The following is a 21063-nucleotide window of genomic DNA, read 5'->3' on the forward strand; positions in this document are numbered from 1 at the left end:
AGAGCAAAATGTTTTCGGTGAGACAAAGTGGGAAATAATGTTTATTTGCAATGTACAAGTACAACTTGTTAAAAGAAACTTAAAAAAAAACATTTCAATGGTTATGCCAAAACTAGAGTTTCATTGGGGTACAATCAAGGCAGGAATATTCAGGATTGGACATCAACCATCAAGGGGTACAGTACACTTTTTCTTTAGACAATTTAAAAAGGACTATCCACACAACACTTAAAACCACTTTTTTCTGGTCAATTCCGCTTTAAGCAATTATCTCTAACTACAGCGGCATAGAGATAAATGTACAAGATGTCAAAGTTTTAATCACTACGGCCGGAGGAAGGAAAAAAAACACCTTTATCCTGTCAAGACAGTTAACAGAAACAGTTTACAGCTAGAGCACAGTATTATGATCAATGTGCACCTTTATTTCTAGCTGTCCACTACAGCAGGCCAAATCAGGTTTCTTCTCGGTTTGAGGGATAGCAGGTCAGTTAGCACATGTCCTGCTACTCATAACGACTGAGCCTTGCCTACTCCAAAAGCCTCATTACCGATCCAAGGTGGACAGTCGTGTTGTAACACAGTTATATCAACTTGCGGTGACAATTTTTTCTAGGACCCATTTCCACACAGAGGAAATTGTGTGTGAAAGAGGAAAAGAGGGTTCAGAATCCATACTCCGCTAGGAAAAAAGGAATGTCAAAGTTGTCACCATCATCGTCAACATTGTCACCGTCACCATCCTCATCAGCACGAAGAAGAGTCATGGCTATAAAGAAATTGAGCAGACCATCATAGTCTTCATCATCATCGTAGTCTTCGTCGTCATCATCTTCATCATCTGTAGTACACTGATGGGCAAAAAGACAAGTGAAGGCCAAGCTCAGGTGGCAACAGAAGACCAAATATTCAGCAAAACATGCTTACCAAGAATGATGTGCGGCGTGCAGTCCTGTCATGCCGATAGAGACACTCCGTTTCAAAGGGACAGTGTTCGTATCGTGCATAATAACTGCAGCTTCGCTTACTGCAGGTTGAAAAGCAACAGAAACAGACATTTCAGTACAAATCAGGGTACAAGCAAAAAAATTCAGGTCAAATTAGAGGTATGTGTATATGTTTTATGAGGTTTGTGATTTTTTTCCCCCTCTCCCCAATCTATTGGGGAAACGCCAGAGCTGAGAATAGTTCATGTTGAATGTTCAATGATTGTAAATGCATTTCACCAAAATAAAAATGACAAGAGGGACTTGACACCACAGTAGAGCTTAGTGTAGTCTATAGCTAACAGTTAGCTTAGCTTCTTCCATTTCTTCTTTGTATTTTCCAAAAGTAATGATGTCCTGTGGCAACCTTGCTGCCTCTTACAGTTCAGTCATGGTACTATACACATCGGGTTTATGGAAGAAGTTGCCCAGTTAGTTTTGGGTTGAGGTATGGTTCTGAGTACTGTACATGTATATCCTATATTCAAAAGATTGCCACAAGTGTAGTACCCTGCTTTGAATTTTTTTTTTTCCTTTAGTCCATCATTGACTACATTTCCATGCAATCAATAACCATTGACAAATATCGGCAGTATTTGGGTTTCCATGTAAACGTGTATACGTGTGCATTCTCTTGTTCTATCCTCAAAAAAATCTTGGTATTTGTAGTACAGGAGGTACTTTGTCATCTTAGCCGTAGCAGACCTAGCCTGAATACATCCGTGGCATTTTTTTCATTTTCTGTCTCTACACCGAAAAAGACGCAGTGCGTGTACACAGACAGTACCTACGTGCCTGTGTAGGTCTGTATAACTCATCTGTCACGCAACTCACACAAGCAGATGGCTTGAGTAGGGGTTACTTAAAAGTTAGTTCTTCAAAATTAACTATTGTTTAATTGGTGAAGGGGAATTTGTTGGTTGAACCAGTAAACCTCCATTTCCGTTCCAAATTTCACCAGAAAATGGTGCCAATGTCAGATTGACCTAACAGTAAATTAATAGTTTAAAAAGTCATCGATTAGATGAAGACTTGTTCTGAAGCAAAGCAACACACAATTTTGGATTACGTTATATTATTTTGTTTTGCTGTAATATACTTTGAAACTGCTTGAATATTTTAATTTGCTAACTAGGGAAGCCCATGCTCATCATTAGGTAATGAGAATGAGTCATGTTAATCACAGTTAGAGTAAGATGCAATATACTTTATTTTATTCTGCTTTGCAATATTGTATAGTTAGTAGCAACTTGAGCAGCATCATAGCACTGATGTTTCATTTACACATGAATGTATTAAGAGTTGAGTAAGGACAAGTGATACCGTGGGTGGAAGACTGCAATCCCACGCTTGAGCTTGACCTAGAGGTCACCAGCTTGTCAAAATACGTTTTGAAGCTCCTTGAGTGTTGTAATCTGCTAAGAGAATCCACGATCATAGTTCTGATTATGTATTAAATTGACTATTGTGAAAGTATGTGTTATTATTGTCACAATGTTTAATCAGTATCAAACATGCACCGTATTTTTCGGATTATGAGTCGCGTTTTTTTCCATAGTTTGGGTGGGGGGGGCGACATACTGAGGAGCGACTTATGTGAATTTTTTCACAAATATTCAAAATCCCCCCCCACAAAAAAAATAAAATAAAAAGTGAAACCGCGATAAACGAACCACGATGTAGCAAGGGACTACTGTAATTTGAATTTCAAGTGACGTCAGTGGTGCGGCGCGGCGCGGCGGTTGTTTACATAAAGTACAAAGATTCGATCACGGGATGACGACGATGACGAAGGGCCCCACGTACTACCGGCATCATGAGCGGCTTTGTTTTTAAGTGACACGGAGGATGAAGAGTATGAAGGATTTAATGGAGTGACACAGAAGGTTTGAAAAACTACTATGGCTTTTATACACACCCGGTCCTACTCTACGGAACTCTTTCACCTCCGTGGATGGAAGTCGGGGGCCAGCGCTTGGCCGGGTGGCTGTCCGGGCACGGCGGATGGGGCTCGGACATGGCTTTTACGCACGCCCGGTCCTATTCTATGGAGCTCTCTTCCACCTCCGTGGCTGGAAGTGCCACCTCCGGGGATGGAGGTCCACGCTACCACACGCCTGTAAGTCCACGCAGGTGCTTGGGGCCGTGTGGCGGTGAACTACCGTAATTTCCGGACTATAAACCGCGACTTTTTTCAAAAATTTTGAACCCTGCGGCTTATAGTCAGGTGCGGCTTATATAAGATTTTTTTCATGATTTTTGTGATGACGTGATCACTTTTATACACTCGTAAAAAGGCTGTGGACCACTGTTGTGCGGTATCTTGAAGAGAAAAACAACAACAAAAATACTATTTTGAAACACTACTATGGCTGCTGCTTATTCTGGCTGTCTTGCTTGTGACTATTATGAGCTTTAGTAGGAATGCACGCTAGGTGACCTGCGTCAAAGGGCTCTAAACCAGGGGTGTCAAACTCATTTCGCGGGCCGCATTGTAGTCATAGCTTCTTTTGGAGGGCCATTAGGACTGTCAACACAAATAAATGTATGAGCACCTCATTATATACAGTAAAAGCTACAAAACAAACTGACAAATAACTCGTTTTCAAATCAGATGAGTAAAAACTGGTCAAATATTTAAAAAAAAAGATATTAAAAGTGAAGACAATTTGCAATTCTAGTAATGACACACAAATTTGATGTCTTCGCGGGCCACATAGAATGATGTGGCGGGCCGTATCTGGCCCCGGGCCTTGACTTTGACACATGTGCTCTAAACACTTTCTCTTACTCGGCCATGTGACTCAGAGATTACACAAAGCAGTGGCGCTGTTTGGACCATCTGCATTGTATTAAAACCCAATCAATCAGCATTTAAATTCAATTCTTCTGACATTTTGCTCACGAAAAACAAGTTGTAATGAATGTGAACTTATATTTTAATTCAGAAGGTTACTTTGAACCCTGAGGCTTAAATGGCGGCGCGGCGTACGTATAGATTTTTACGGCCTCCGGCCTCCAGGGGGCGCTCTAGCATGAAGCAAGAGCGAGACAGACGAAGAAATAATGCGCCGAAGACGACGTGCTTGTTTGTGTTTACAACATTTCGCGCATCACGCAGAACGCCATCAAGACGGACATTACTGAAAGGAAGCTTTTATACACAAACCGTCATTATGGGGGACAAAAGAAATGCATATGATGCCGCTTTTAAGCTAAAGGCAGTTGATGTTGATGACATTGTGTTGCGGCACCCTTTTCTTTATTTCGTGGTCCCGTTTACTCTGGAGCTATACGTGTCGCTCGCTAGTTTAATGTAATTTAGTGCTTCGTGCATGAATAAGATTAGCATGAACAGACCCTCATCACACTCAAAGAAATGCATAAAAGCGACGACGAAAGAGAGACTGAGAAAGTGTGAGGCGAAGGATATAACGCTATTCCAATCGAACACTGAGCAGGAAGACTTCGATGGTCTCAGTGCACAGGAGGAAGATGAAGATGGCTCTTGTTTTTACTTTTACTCGTATGTTTTTTTTAACCAGCCCGGTTAGTGCTGTGCTACCGTGTTGCTGCTGTGATACCGCCGTGTCTCAGTGACTTTTACCGGTATGTTTTATTTAATCAAACCCTATTAGTGCTGTGTACTTCTGTGTTGCTGCGGTATTACTGCCGCGTCACAGGCAGCGTTTGGAAAGAAATGTTAAGGTATGTTATTAAAACTTTAAAAAAGCTTTCTGTGTCCAGTCTTTCTTTGTTAATAACTCGCGTGCACACTTCCGTGTTGCTGCGGTACTACTGCTGCGTATCAGGCAATGTTTAGAAAGACATGTTAAAGTATGTTATTAAAACGTTAAAAAGGCTTTCTGTGTACTGTCTTTCTCTGTAAAAAACTCGTGTGCATGTGCGGCTTAGTCCGGTGCGGCTTATGTAAGAAAAAAACTAAAATATCCACGAATTTTAGCTAGTGCGGTTTATAGTCCAGTGCAGCTTATAGTCCGGAAAATACGATATTTATGTTATAGTTATTTGATATATTTTATTTCGTGTAGCAACTTGTATATGTTTTTATCGTTACAGTTCAGTAGTTGTTGGCTCGTTGAACTCTTGTTTCGTTAAATAAAGAGCCATTTACCAAACCCACGTTTTTCCTGGTACTTTGGTAACGCTACAATATAGTTATATACTAGATCTGTGGAATAACGACGAGGCTGACGTCAGGGCGCACGCGCGGCGTTGTTGACAAAGGATGAGGAATTTGATCAATGGATTTAATGATTTGGAGTGACACAGATGGTTTGATAATATTGCTTATATAATAGTTGTTTGATATATAATTTATATATCGTTATATGGGCCTGTGTAATCTTTAGAAGTGCAAGCGCCGTCAGCAGCGCACATTGTTTACACAATAGGACGATCAATGGATTTAATGATTTGGAGTGACACAGATGGTTTGATAATATTATTGCTAGTATAATAGTCATTAGATATATAATTTATATATCGTTATATGGGCCTGTGGAATATTTGGAAGTGCAACCGCCGTCAGCGGCGCGCACCCAGCCGGCATTGTTGACATAAAGGACGATCGATGGATTTAATGAATTGGAGTGACACAGATGGTTTTATAAACGTGCTATTTATGTAATAGTTATTTGAATAACTCTGAATGTTACATCAGGCCCGTTCTCAGCTCTTCCTTTGTGTTTATGTCACGTTAGCAAACCTATCGTTTGGCCTGTTGTTGCTCGTTCATGTCTGTTCTTGGTGTTGGATTTTGTCGAATAAATTACCCGCAAAATGCGACTTGTACTCTGGAGTGACTGACGGGTTTTTTTCACGTTATTGTGCATTTTATGGCTAATGGGACGTATATTCCGGAGCGACCTTTAGTCCGAAAAATACGGTATGTAATATTGATGTTCCATTTACACACGAGTGTATAAATATGAACGAAGACAAGGAGGCGGAAAGGGTTAATGGTGATACTAAGTGGTGGAAGACTGAGATCCCACACATGAGCGTGACCTCGGTCACATTCATCCATTTGAGGCCTAAACAAAATGTTGTTTGACGGAACACAAGTCAGAGAAAAAACATTTGCCAATGTCACGTTGATGGACAGTTGACAAGATTTGGAAGTGGGAAACAGGATGAAGCATCCCTGAGAAAATTGTTACTTCCGTGAGAACATGGTCACCTCATCTGGTTGAATCCGGTTGAGACCGGCCGAGATGCAGGTGCAGTCTATTCTGGAAGCATTTGGGTCATCTGAGGCCAATGTATGACATCATGGAAAAAAACTGGTTTGTGACCAAGCAGGCATAGTACCCACGAACTGGACTGGTATAAAAGGTTAGTTCGGACAAAGAGCATCGCGCTCTCTCCCCCGGTGGGCTCTCCCCATCAGGGGTATGCCCCTGAAGGCTACTGCCGTGGGTCGAGAACGCCGATTAGACAAAGATAGTTTTCATTCTTTCTGAGATTAACCCAAGGTCCGTTAAAACAATTTTATACCATCTTTAAATTGGATTTACCGTAATTTCCGGACTATAAGTCGCGGGTTTTTTCATAGTTTGGGTGGGGGGGGCGACTTATACTCAGGAGCGACTTATATTTTTTTTCCCCACAAATTTTTACTTGATCATTAAGACATCACTTACAAGTATAGTTGACCACTTCCCATGTTATTTTTAGTATAGTTGATCACTTCACATGCTTTTATATCTTTATCTTGAACATATTCAAAACATAAAAAATAAGAGAAAAAAAATCAAATAAAGCAATTAACACTTTAAAGCACCATATCCAAGTCCACTGTCTGCTGTATGTACACTTGCTCCATTTTTGCTCCTCTTATATTTATTATTATTATTTGTTTATTTATCATTTATTCAACACTCTTATTTATTCATTGTTTGTGCCTTCTTGGTTTTTTTTGTGTTGCTTGTATGCATACGTGTATTATCTCACCGAGGGATAGTGGAAACGTAACTTCAATCTCTTTGTGTGTCTTAGTATATAAAAAAAAAAGTTAAAAACGACAATAAAGCAGACTTTGACTTTGATAAAACAACCAAAAAAATATATATTTTCAGACGAAACTGGATGAGGGCGCTCTAAATTTCACCGTTGGCCGTGACTCATCAACTGGGTGGGCTTAAGAAAAATGGCACCAAAAAGAAACTCATATTTTGCAGGTTACAAACTTCAAGTTGTAAAATATGCAGCTGAAAACAGTAAATCGAGCAGCAGAAAGAAAGTTTGGAGAACCGTGATGTACCAATGGATTACTATTTCAAGTGACGTCAGGAGCGCGGCGCGGCGGTTGTTTACATACAAACATGCCCACATAAGGACTACCGGCATCATTAGCGGTGATCATTTCTAAGTGACACGGAGGACAAAGAGTTTGAAGGAATTAAGGATTTGGAGTGACATAGAAGGTTTGAAAAACTATTATGGCTTTTGCGCACGCCCGGTCATACTCTACTGAGTCGGGGGCCGGCGCTCGGCCGAGTGGCTGTCCGCGAACGGTGCGCGGGGCTCGGACATGGCCATTACGCACGCCCGGTCTGTCTGGAAGTCCACGCCGCCACACGCTTGGAAGTTTGTTTTGTTTAATAAAGAGCCGTTTACCAAACCCACGTCTATCCTTGTACTTTGTTAACGCTACAATATAGTTATATAGTAGATCTGTGGAATAAAGACGAGGCTGACGTCAGGGCGCACGCGCGGCGATGTTGACAAAGGACGAGGAATTTGATCGATGGATTTAATGGAATTAAAGTGCACGGATGGTTTGATAATATTATTGGCCTTTATTATAGTTATTTGAAATATAGTTTATCTATCGTTATATGAGCCTTTGGAATATTTTGAAGCGCAAGTGCCCTCAGCCGTGCGCACCCATTGTTGACAAAGAACGATCGATGGATTTAATGAATTGGAGTGACACCGATGGTTTTATAAACATGTTATTCATATAATAGTTGTCCTTAATCACTATGTGTTACGTCAGGCCCGTTCTCAGCTCTTTGTTTGTGTTTGTCACGTTAGCATACCTATCGTTTAGCCTATTGTTGCTATTTAATGAATTGGAGTGACACCGATGGTTTTATAAACATGTTATTCATGTAATAGTTGTCCTTAATCACTGTATATGTTACGTCAGGCCCGTTCTCAGCTCTTTGTTTGAGTTTGTCACGTTAGCATACCTATCGATTAGCCTGTTGTTGCTATTTAATGAATTGGAGTGACACCGATGGTTTTATAAACATGTTATTCATGTAATAGTTGTCCTTAATCACTCTATATGTTACGTCAGGCCCGTTCTCAGCTCTTTGTTTGAGTTTGTCACGTTAGCATACCTATCGTTTAGCCTGTTGTTGCTATTTAATGAATTGGAGTGACACTGATGGTTTTATAAACACGTTATTCATGTAATAGTTGTCCTTAATCACTCTATATGTTACGTCAGGCCCGTTCTCAGCTCTTTGTGTTTGTCACGTGAGCATACCTATCGTTTAGCCTATTGTTGCTATCGTTTAGCCTGTTGTTGCTCGTTCATGACTGTTTTTGGTGTGGGATTTTGTCGAATAAATTGGCCCCAAAATGCGACTTATACTCCGGAGTGACTTATATATGTTTTTTTTTCACTTTTTGGGGCATTTTATGGCTGGTGCGACTTATACTCCGGAGCAACTTATAGTCCGGAAAATACGGTAGTCAAATTTTAAGCTTAAAGACAGGTTAGGAGATGCAGACCTCGGTGCAGGAGAGAGGAGCCATTTTTAGGGCGTCGTCATCTCCATTCTTTAGGCCAGCCTGTTCTTTTAAACAGAATTCGGATTTTGGAACAAGGAGAACTGATCACTCGACTTTTCCACCAAACAGCATTTTAGACCTCTCGCCTCTTACCCTTTTTTACTATATTTTTGAGTTTTCAAATCGAGAGAACTTCGAGACTGAATAATTTTTGCACTTTTGAGAATGGTGGGTGGAAATTATTGTTAGTTGTTCAAACAATTGAAACTTGCAATTCTCTTTCTTGTTTATTCATTGATCTTTATAATCATTTAATTTTGATTAATGATTATTTTGATCTATATGTTTTAAATCTCTTGCTTCTCTATCATAGTCATTTTTTAAACTGTTCAGTTCTTTTTAAAATGAAGACAGCTTTAATCCTTGACATCAGGGAGTGTCAGAATCTGGTTCGAAACCGTTAACTTGAGCTCAGCTAGTGTGGGTGCAAGCTAGTGTAAATAAACGAGTTCCTGCGGTCTTAACAAAGACAACTAAATCTATTCCGAGCGGTTAACAAAAGCCCCAATCATTATAGGAAAGAAGAGCCGCTGAAAGGGCCTCGACCGAGGAGATCCTGGGTCTCGACAAAGTAGTTACTCAACCCTCGGGTTTCTTTGATTTCAGCGGGACTGGCGTCCGGAAATGACGGAATTAATCTAACAATAGATTAGTTACCTGAACAGCGGTTAGACTCGGTACGAATCTTCTTTCCATACCGGCTTAAATCAATTCTCGTCTGCCCTACAGACTGCGTTACTGCAGAGGGGCTAAAGTACAGAATTTTACCCTTTAAACGGAGAGCCGGTCACTTACATCAGATAAGTGCATGATTGACACCAGTATTATCTCTGTTTAATCTCTAAATATTTGCAAACATTTTACTTTGGAAAACTATTTCTGTATCAAACCAGTAAATAATTATAATTCATTTGTTTGTTTACATTGAATTCACCCACAACATTTTTCTTTAATGTTGCCTTTTATAGATTGTTGGATACCCCACATTGTTTAGTTATTTGTAGCTATCAACATTTACACTATCAAGGGACTTTGATTTGTTTATTTTAAATGTCCTGCTCTCTGAGTGTGCCTCGTGTTTGGTGCAAATGGCGAGTCATGTCAGGGTTTACTCCTGACCGATTCTCTCCATTTTGTAGATGAACCGCAAAATTTGAGCATATCAGAAACAATAAGACAAATATTCAAGTGCAAGAATCTACCTGTTACATAGGAATGAGTGATTCACTTGCCTTTTTACACCTCCCGTCTTTTAAGATAGTGATTGCTTGATAGATCAAGACCTAACTGGCTGTATGCATTATGTTTCACAATATTTCAATATTTATCATTTCTGTGGATGAATTGGATAAGAGCGCACTTGGTTACCAAAATGCACCGAGTGGGTGCACGTGCATATCAATAAACGGAACAATTAGGACAGCCACCTCAAATGTGGAAAAAATGACTTTTGCATTGTAAATTAACAGTATTAATATCCACGCTCTGTTAGTTTTATTTACACGAAATGGATTCAAACAGTTTGACGCGTCAACTGTTTGAATCCATCTCAGACTGTCTTACGCCATTATGTGTTAGCGGCTGCCGCGGCTGAGTTGGAGTGCTTGGGCTGATATCTACTTCATTTGTTTTGAGTATTAGTATTTGGGGAATTATGATATTGTGTAATTTTGTCATTTAAAATGGAACAGAAATTCTATCTACTAGTGCCTGTGCATGAGTACCAATGCTTCCAAGTATGAAATTTACAATGAGTTGGAGTGCTTGGGCTGATATCTACTTTTTTATTTGTTTTGAGTATTAGTATTCGGGGAATTATGATATTGTGTAATTTTGTCATTTAAAATGGAACAGAAATTCTATCTACTAGTGCCTGTGCATGAGTACCAATGCTTCCAAGTATGAAATTTACAATGGAGGACCCAAAAAAAACCCATACTTGTCAATGGCAGTAAATTATTAAAAAAAAAAAAAAAAAAGTTTAGAATAAGTAGGAACTATAACTGTGTCATGCTGTCAAGTTTGAGTATTCATTTTTGCATAGAAAACTGGCGTTGCAAAGTAGCCTGGTGGCTATTGGCAGCCATACTGGGGAGCCAGTAACGCAGGAATATGGCACTGCATTTACACCGCAGTTACAATTCTTAAAAGTCCCCCCAATGATCATCGTCACACACACATCTGGGTGTGGTGAAATTTGTCCTCTGCATTTAACCCATCCCCATGTGATTTTGATCCATCCCCTGGGGGAGAGGGGAGCAGTGAGCAGCAGCGGTGCCGCGCTCGGGAATCATTTGGTGATCTAACCCCCCAATTCCAACCCTTAATGCTGAGTGCCAAGCAGGGAGGCAATGGGTCCCATTTTTAGAGTCTTTGGTATGACCCGGCCGGGGTTTGAACCCACAACCTTCCAGTCTCAGGGCGGACACTTTACTACTAGGCCACTGAGCTGACAATGTCAGCTCTCCAGACTTCTGATCAGTTTCTCAAATACAATCATGGCACAGTCGTGACATGCTTTCAACGGTTTACCTGAATTTTTCTTTGAAGTCTGCTATTAGGCTTTCCTTTGCTTGACCTTCCACCCAGTATTTGTTAGGTATATAGAAGGCTGATCTCACCCTGCATTGTGGGCAGGTCCTGAAGCAGAGAGCACGTCCAAGGTCACAAAACAATTAAAAATGTGCATGTGCATAAACAAAAACTTACTTGACAATATCAGGCCCGAGGTTTCTGGTTTTCCTCCAGGTCATGATGCACTGCAGGCAGAAAGCATGACTGCAGTTGGGTAGGATTCCAAACACCTGGTTTCTGCGGTCCATCTTCTCATACACCTTGTCCATGCATATGCCACAGGTGATATCCCGACTCTGCAGGAATGCCTCCAACGTCCCGTCGGTGCACGAGGACGCAGAGGCACCCGCGGCTTCTGTGCTACTGGGAAGACTTTCCTGTGGTTAAAAATAAATAAAATAAATAAATAAATAGAACAGGCTCGATCTTATCAGGTACAACTGAACACAAAAATGATCAGACCACAAACCTCTCTGTCACACATATTTGCGTCACACTGATCTGAGCTCTTGGCCGGCACTCGGGAATGAGCATCTGCAAATAAGATGTATACTGAAGTTGTACAATTTGGACTCAAAATTCAACTAATCATCACTGTCAGCCCATTACACTATACCTCAGTGATACAGTCATAAGACCAGTGCTGCCATGGTTACCATGATAAAATAACTTATTTACTTTACTTGATTTTAAAAGGAACTGTTGTGCTGAATTACTCAAAGTGGCCATAATTTTTTAGTAGAAAGACTACATAAAGAGACTTTGGAGGAAAAAAAAAATTCATTGCATGTTGGTAGCGCCTCTTGAAAATAGCCAGTCTCTTAGCAAATTAGGCATACATACAGTATTTGTTTATTTCAGTGGGAAAAAAAAGACACCTATTTCATCTTGTTCTAGAAGCGACAGCCCTCTCTGTCAACTTTATTTTCCTTCATTTTGGGAATGGGCTGTAAAGGGTCACAAGTCACTGAACAGTCAACATTACACCCAATATGCTCACAAAGGCTATGCTGGTAAATATTTCCTCCGGTTGCACATGTTTTAAACTGGTTCAAGGGGTAAATAAATACAGCAAAGGGACTCCAACTGTCTGCTTGTCTGTGTGAACAAGACTGAAGTCATAGTGTACTTTGCCTCGTTACGGGACACTAGGGCTGGGTTTAGGGGAAAAGAAAACCCCTCTCTTTTCATTACCCCATACCAATTCATGTAACCAGAACATCGATCTGTAACCCACAAGACATGGTTGGAAAAACGAGGTATACCATCCACCTCATTCCACCATGGGTTAGCACATATGATCAGCTTATGAGCAACCTCTTTTAAGCCTGATAACAATCCTGATGATTTGGAGTGTTGCAGTGGGGATGCATCTAAAACAGGTTGGCTTGGTGCCCTTGAAGACCGGACTTGGCGACCCCTGCCTTAGAGGTAACACATTTGGTGACAACAAAGTCTGCGTATATTGACATGAAGACCTGTTCGTCTTCTGTAATCTTGCCGGGCCAGCCCGGTGGGCTGCCTTGGCCGACCCCGAGCAGGGGGAAGCCCCTCTACGTCACATGTGACTAAATAGACCAATCAAGAGATGCCCACAGTATTCTATGAAGTAAAAAAAAAAAAAACATGAGTCAATCAATGAAAGGTCAGCCCCAATTCTAGTAATGGCTTCAAAAGATCATTTTAGCAGATAATTATGCTTTGTGGTGTCGTCTTCAGGCTGATGTCGGCCTCTTGGAAAGACGTTCAACTCTAAGTCAACGATATTCAACATGTTAGATTTTTTGGGACCAGAGGACAAACAAGCACACAGCCGGCTGGTTGACAGTGACGTGCAGCCAATCAGAAAGGTAGGTGAAAAGGCTAGTGCGGTGGGAAACCCAAAAATCAAAACAGTCATGGTAAAAGAAGGTCTGTGCTCATAGTCTGAGAGTGTTAAACTGTTACTTAAACTATTTAAGTTGTACGATTGTGGCAGCTTTGACCCCAGTAGGAATTCACAGAATTAACTGATCAACCTGGAAAATGGACATTAAAGCAGTGTCATAGTGTTGTAAATGACTCCATTTAAATCTTGACAACACAACCAATCATGAGTTATAGCACCCACCATGTAATTGCTTCGCAGTGTTTCTGTTCCCAGTGTCTACGACATTTGCAGAGGTCACCATGGACCCCGATGTGCCACGTTGACGCCTTGGCGACACATCAGCCTGCATACGAGCAAAGGTCTCAGAACCCTGTCGGTCAGCTGTACCTTGGGCCACGGAGGTGGAGGAAGAAGAGGAGGAAGAGGATGTGGAGGAGAAGACTGTTGGTATAGCCAGTCTTCGACCTGCAACATCTGCACCACCTTCAGATTGGGGGATATGGATATACCTGGTAGGGAATCACAATTCCTAGTAAGTAATTCAAATGAAAATGTAGACAAGTCTATGAATAACAGAAAAACATTACCTGCACCGTTCACCATACCAGCATGCACCTTTCTGGAAGAACCGACATATTTGGGACGGCGGTTCAGCGGGTAATTCGTGTGAATAATGGCATCTTGAGCCATATCTGCACGATCCATTCAAGAAATGCCTACAAGAAAGGAAAGGTGCTTTGTTATTCATGAGGATTTTTTTTTCACAGACATTAGTCAGAGGTTTGCTTTTAAATCATTGAGCCTCAAACATCATGACCATGTCAATTCACACAAATCCACAGAACGTTCTCAGAGACACCGTTACAAATTTCCCCATTTTTATTCTATTAGTGCCTCGTGATGTCAAACGAAAGAATTCAAAGTTTAAGGCTCCTAACGCAAACTGTTATGGCCCTTTCAAAGTTTGGCTGTCATGCCCATATTTGGGATCCAAGCATCTTTAGAAGTAGATATTTTAATTATGCATTTAAGTCCACATATCATGCTAATAAATTCTACTGTTTTACTCATTCAGTTGTGGTCAATATTAAGTGGAACAGCAAATATTTTGTCTGAATTCCTCGTCATCATAGCATCACAGCCCCCTCTTTTACCCATTTTGAAGAGGGACTCAGAGCAAGCTGTTTTTGTGCAATCTCTTTAAATGCAAATCAGATACTTCACACCTCACACACCCAAGGCCGCAAGATGTGCACCTCCCTTTCTGGTCGACATATATGTAGCTTTTTTTAGCCGAGGTAGCGTTTACTTGAACGTTGGTGTATTGATGTCACAGTGTTGAAAGAGTCTTGCAGCACTCTCCTAGAGACACTTTTCATAAACTGCCGGCCGCTTTATTCACCACGCGAGTTCTACTCAATTGTAATGGTGGCTGTTTACATTCCACCACACGCACGTGCGATCAAAACCACGCAACAGCTGGCTGACAGACATGGTGAAAAAAACTACCAAACTCACTGATCATTGTTTTGGGTGATTTTAACAGAGCGAACCTCACACACAAACTCCCCAAATACAGACAGTACATAATGTGTCCCACCAGAGGCACAAATACACTGGACCACTGCTACTCCGTAATAAAGGACGCATACTGCTCTGTTACCCGTGCAGCGTTAGGACTCTCGGACCACTGTCTAGTTCATCTGACCTACAGGCAGAAATTAAAAACCTCTAAGCCTGTGGTGAGGACTGTGAGAAAATGGACAGTGGAGTCAAAGCAGGACCTCCAAGCCTGCTTTGACTGCACCGACTGTTTTTTTTTTTTTTTTTTTTTTTAAAGCTGCATCTTTTGACCTGCATGAACTCATTGACATTGTGACATCATACATCAGCTTTTGTGAGGACTTGTGTGTGCAGACTAATACCTTCTGCACGTACAACAACAAATCATGGTTTACACCAAACTTTAGGATGCTGCGCAAAGCCAAGGAGGAGGCCTACAGGAGTGGGGACCGTGACCTGTTCAGGCAGGCCAGGAACACACTGACCCGAGAGATCAAGAAAGTTAAGAGGAGCTATAGGGAGAGCCTGGAGAGACACCTCTCTACCAATCCTGATCCCTCAACAGTGTGGAAAGGCCTGCAGAGCATCACGGGATTTAAGAGACAAACCCCCCGTTATGTGGCAAACCCAAGGCTTGCAAACCAGCTAGACACGTTTTACTGCAGGTTTGAACAGTCCAGCCACACAACAGGCATCCCAAGCAATATCCACACCTCCCCCTAGTTCACGCCTCCATTGCCGTTATCACCTACAGTTAAGGACAAAATTATTAGCCCCCCCCTTTGAAAATGTCATTATTTTTTTAATATTTCTTGACCGCTACTTACTAGAGCAATGACATTTTAGCACAGCATTTATGAGCATATCAGATTTATTAGGAAACCTTCATTACACATAATTTTGCTCAGAAGCAGAACATTACATATAAAACCAAAAAATACCATGGTCAAAATTATTAGCCCTGTGGGAGTAATGGTTGATCTGTTGAGTTATATTCCAAAACACTGGTCGAACAAGTTGTTAAAACTTTGCCAAGCTCTCAATAACTGACCTGAAATCAAATCTAGAGGTTGCTTTCAATATTACGCTTGGCTGAAGTTTACCTGTGGTTCACATTAGTCTGCAATCATGGTGAAAGGAAAAGAAATTAGTCTTGACTTAAGAAAAAGAATTGTTGATGCTCACAAGGAAGGAGAAGGTTATACAAGTATATCAAAGCAATTCAAAGTCAAGAACTGCAGTCAGAAGCATTATAAAGAAGTTCAAGGAATTTCACACAGTACAGAACAACAAAGGCAGAGGCAGGAAGCGAAAGATTTCAAAATCTTTGGAAAGAAAGGTAGTCAGAGATGTATCGAAAGATCCACGAACAACTGCCAAGACACTAGTTAATGACTTGGGGAAGAATAGATGTCTCAAGAAAGACAGTCACAAGAGCCCTGCACAGAAATGGTCTGCGAGGGTGCAGACCAAGAGGAACTCCACTCCTTCAAAAGAGACACCTTTAAGCGAGATTGCAGTATGCTCGGGACAACATGGAGAAGGGTGATCAATATTGGAAGCGTGTTCTGTGGTCAGATGAGACTAAACTGGAGCTGTTTGGTCACCGAGATGTAGCCTTTGTTTGGAGGAAGAAGGGAGAAGCATACAACCCTAAGAACACTGTCCCGACTGTGAAACACGGAGGTGGGAGCATTATGCTTTGGGGGTGCTTCAGTGCAGCTGGCACTGGGAATCTTGTCAGGATAGAAGGAATCATGAAGAAAGAAGATTATGAGAAGATTTTGAGGGAAAACTTTAAACAGTCTGCTTCGAAGCTGGGTTTTGGTCGTCATCTTGTGTTTCAGCATGACGATGACCCGAAACATACATCGATAATGGTGAAGGAATACCTTCAGAAGAGCAAAGACAATGTTCTGAAGTGGCCTGCACAAAGCCCAGATTTAAACCCCATCGAAAACCTATGGAAACAATTGAAGACCAGAGTTCACGTCAGACGACCATCAAACCTGGAGGAACTTGAGAGTTGCCAAGGAAGAATGGGCTGCAATTCCTCAGGAGACCTGTCTTGAGCTTGTTGAGAACTATACAAAACGACTGCAAGCTGTTGTTCAGCAAAAAGGATACACAATTGACTATTGATGTTAGGGGGGGGCTAATAATTTTGACCATGGTATTTTTTGGTTGTGTATGTAATGTTCTGCTTCTGAACAAAATTATGTGTAATAAAGGTTTCCTAATATATCTGATATGCTCATAAATGCTGTGCTAAAATTTCATTGCTCTAGTAAGTAGCAGTTAGGAAATATTCAAAAAATAATGAAATTTCCAAAGGGGGGGTAAAAATCTTGTCCTTAACTGTACACTCTCTCTTTCAGAAGCCTCGCCCGCACTTCAGATCCACATGGAGGAGGTGTGTCAGATGTTCCAGAGACAGAAGGTCAGGATGACACCAGGCCAAGATGGGGTGTCCACCTTCTGCCTGAAAGTCTGTGCTGAAAAGCTGGCACCCACCGTTACACAGATCTTCACCCATTTCCTGGAGCTGTGTGAGGTGCCCTCGTGCTTCAAAACCTACATCATCGTACCGGTGGCCAAGAAGCCTGCCATCACTGGTTTGAATGATTATAGACCTGTCGCCCTGACATCAGTGGTCATGAAATCCTTTGAGAGGCTAGTGTTGAGCCACCTGAAGGACATCACGGGCTACCTGCTCGAGCCCCTGCAGTTTGCCTACCGGGCAAACAGGTCGGGGGATGACGTGGTCATCCCCCGACCTGTTTGCCCGGACTGCACTACATCCTGCACCACCTGGACACCCCAGGAACGTACACCAGGATCCTGTTTGTGGACTTTAGCTCGGCGTTCAACACCATTGCTCCTGACATCCTCCATGAGAAGCTCATCCAGCTTGCGGTGCCTGCCAACACCTGCCAGTGTATCACCAGCTTCCTGACCAACAGGAGACAGCATGTGAGGCTGGGGACCATCACATCTAATACCCGGACCACCAGATCTGGCGCCCCCCAGGGGTGGGTACTCTCCCCAATGCTGTTCTCTCTCTACACCAACGATTGCTCCTCAGGCAACTCTTCTGTGAAGCTCCTGAAGTATGCGGACGACACCACTCTCATCGGACTGATCTGGGACGGTGACGAGACTGCGTACAGACAGGAGGTGGTCCACTAGTGCAGCCAAAACCACCTGGAGCTGAACCCGCTCAAGACCGTGGAGATGAGAGTGGAGTTCAGGAGAGACCCTTCGCCACTTCTACCCCTCACCATCCTCAGTAATGCTATTCCCACCACAGACACCTTCAAGTTCCTGGGATCCACAATCTCCCAGGACTTGAAATGGACCGGCCACATAGACCAAACCTGGGCAAATTACGGCCCGTGGGCCACATCCGGCCCTTTGTGCGTCCCTGTCCGGCCCGCATGAGGCCAATCGTAATTTAAAAGAAAAAAAAAAAATTGTGTCGTGCGTACAATACAACTGTTTCGCTTTTATTTTGAAAGGCGTCACACTTCCGTGTAGCGTGCGTGCATGTGAGCTGTGCGTGTAGGTGAACAGCGCGAAATAATGCTGCCCTCAAAATGTGTGCTAACGCGAAGAAAAGTTGACAAGGAGCGCCGTGTTTTCAACAAGACAGACTGCCAAGTATTTCTTTACAGAAATGAAAGGTAAAGCCATGTGCCTGATTTGTGGTACACAGATCACTGTGTTTAAAGAATATAATTTGAGTCGCCACTACACGACCAAGCATGAGAAAAAATACATTTGTCTGATAAACAGGGCGCATGAGAGGCTGATGCATTGCTAGCAAAACTGCAAGCCCGACAAGGACTTTTTAATCAAACTTCACACCCAGAGATGGAGCGGATTTGTCATTTGAGGAAAAGTTAAAGAAGTTGAGAATAAATTGTACTGATTAATAATTGTTTTTATATTTCACCTTTACACCACAATTTCACATAGCTTAATATAAATAAACAGAATAATTGTATTCTTCTAATTACCAGTACAAACTATTTAGAATAAATAATTTAGTGCATTTTACAATGGAAGAAAATTGAGCAGGTTTAAGTTATCGTAGGTGTGGCCCTCTGACACAACTCAGGTTTTTCATGTGGCCCCTTGTAAAAATTAATTGCCCACCCCTGACATAGACTCTGTTCGGAAGAAGGCCCAGCTGAGGTTGTACTTTCTGAGACCGCTTAGGAAGTTCAACCTGCCACAGGAGCTGCTGAAGACACATCCTCTGCACCGCCATCACTGTCTGGTTTGGATCGGCCACCAAACAAGCACAGACTGCAACGGACGATCAGGACTACAGAAAAGATAATCGGGAACAACCTCCCATTTATCCAAGACTTGTACCGGTCCAGGACCAGAAAACGTGCAAGTAACATCTCTACAAACCCTTGTCACCCAGGTCACAGTCTGTTCGAACTACTCCCCTCCGGACGACGTTACAGAGCGCTGTATGCCAAAACCAACAGACACAGCTTCTTCCCCCAGTCTGTCGGGCTGATGAATTCACACTACTCAAGAGTCTCAGAGACATCATTGGGCAATAATATCCTGTTCCTGCCACTTAAATTAGTCACCTGAATGTTGTAAGTCACTTAAATGTTGTACAGAGGCTGGGATCAACCGGATTCAAATTCCTTGTTTGGCATGCACAAACTTGTAAAATAATATAAAGCTGATAAAGCTATAATAAAGCTGATTCTGATGCAAACTTTTTGATTGATTAAAAGGTATCAACGGCAGAAGACTTGTCCATGCATACATACATAGTAACAAAATAAAGCCCCTCAACATTTATGAACACGTCTTTTAAACAGACACTGCAGTCAACGCATCCGTTGGGGCGTGACAAACCAAACAAGGTAATGGGTGTTGCCAAACGGTTCGGCAAATCCACCATCTTTATTACTCAGAGACTTTTGTAGTCCAAACAACTCAAGGATGCTGAAAAACGAGGAATTCAGACAAAAGCATCGCTGTTCCACTTAAAATAGACAACAACTGACTGAGTAAAACATAAGACTGTAGAATTTATGACCGTGATACGTAAGCTTTAAAAATGTTTCCAATTACAAACCCAATCGCGATTTAAATTCGTAAGTCGAGGTACAGCCGGAGTTGCTTTTCTCACCACTAAGAGAAAAATGTTAGATCCGTGTCTGTTAAGTGTAAACGGGTAGCTCTTCGTATTATTCGAAAGTAACTCCGTCTCAGAAAGGTTGGCGACCGCTCCCCCTAAATATATTTAGGTGGAAATTAAAAGATAGCAAACAAAGCGAGAACAATTGAGTGTGGGAATTCCGTACTGTTCAAAACTACCCTGTACCTTTGCGTTAAACACGATCAAATAATCACTTTTAAGGCCAATGTTAATCGACGTTGACACAAAGCTTTTACGGAACAAGCCAACACTAAAAAGTTAACACCCCCTCCCCCCCGCACACACAATCACTGACTTGGTCCGGTGAGCATGTTCAAGGTCCACGTTTCACCACGTACTTTATTTGGGCTTTGGAATCTTGGAATTACGTGTTGCCACTTGACGCCAAAGTAATGGAAGCAAACATGTGGCAACACAAACATAATGGCAAGCTAGCTTTGTGGGCTTCTCTCCACGCACCGCGCGCATACAAAACAGTTCCTCCATGATTGTTTACTAGCCGACGGAAATGTGAGATTCAAAAGTTAGTCGTTGGCTTTGTTTGCGACCGCCCATAAAAACAAAACTTTAACGACTGGATATTTAGAAGACAATGGACGATATATTAATTTATAGAGCAGATTCGCGACAAACGAAACCTTCTCCTTGTACTTTCGAATGAGACCAACGTCCACTCAACTTTACTTCCGCCTCGCGCTCGCCATGGAACATTTCCTTTCACGGCCATATAAGTCTTGCCATTTGTCGACTTGTTGGGCCGCTCTTGCTATATTTGCTCAAAATGGGCTTACCTGCAGATACCGCCATTGCGGCCGAAACGCGAACGATCCATGTCCGCAGCCACCCGACTTGCTTATTATCCGTGCGGTGGTGTTGGAGCTGCTGTTGCGTTGCTGTTGATACTGCTGAACCGCCCCGCGTCCCTCCTCCGACTATTTTAATAGTTGGCAGCGGGTCTCTCTTCGCCAATTAACGGAGCGACGAGCCAATGAAAACGTGACGTCAACCTTTGAACGTCACTGTTCTCAATCTCAACTGTGCACTGT

At 42.1% G+C, this 21063-nt stretch overlaps 1 protein-coding gene across 2 annotated transcripts; it reads right to left on the reverse strand.

Annotated features, from left to right (window-relative positions):
- Positions 1-11: 11 nt before the first annotated feature.
- On the reverse strand, positions 12-20976 carry mkrn4 (makorin, ring finger protein, 4). 2 transcript variants are annotated; one of them, XM_088367956.1, is made up of 8 exons: positions 20809-20976; positions 13848-13976; positions 13648-13769; positions 11860-11924; positions 11526-11767; positions 11349-11456; positions 928-1027; positions 12-851 (listed from the first exon to the last, which is right to left on the reverse strand). In XM_088367956.1, exons 1-8 carry the CDS (start codon positions 20847-20849, stop codon positions 666-668), a joined length of 993 nt encoding a protein of 330 aa, XP_088224082.1. In that variant the 5' UTR covers positions 20850-20976; the 3' UTR covers positions 12-665. The 2 variants fall into 2 exon arrangements, with proteins under 2 accessions (XP_088224082.1, XP_088224081.1); XM_088367955.1 differs by having other exon boundaries at positions 13501-13769; positions 20809-20973.
- Between the last annotated feature and the right edge of the window lie 87 nt (positions 20977-21063).

Source organism: Syngnathus floridae, chromosome 2, assembly GCF_059516105.1.
Source record: "Syngnathus floridae isolate MCC-2025c chromosome 2, RoL_Sflo_1.0, whole genome shotgun sequence".
Classification (NCBI taxonomy): domain Eukaryota; kingdom Metazoa; phylum Chordata; class Actinopteri; order Syngnathiformes; family Syngnathidae; genus Syngnathus; species Syngnathus floridae.

Coding starts and splice junctions, on each gene's coding strand:
- mkrn4 (XM_088367955.1), bottom strand. CDS start 20,849: ATGGATCGTTCGCGTTTCGGCCGCAATGGCGGTATCTGCAG. Junction 13,770..13,847: donor TGGTATGGTGAACGGTGCAG/GTAATGTTTTTC, acceptor ATTCCCTACCAG/GTATATCCATATCCCCCAAT. Junction 11,457..11,525: donor CTCGGGCCTGATATTGTCAA/GTAAGTTTTTGT, acceptor TCTCTGCTTCAG/GACCTGCCCACAATGCAGGG.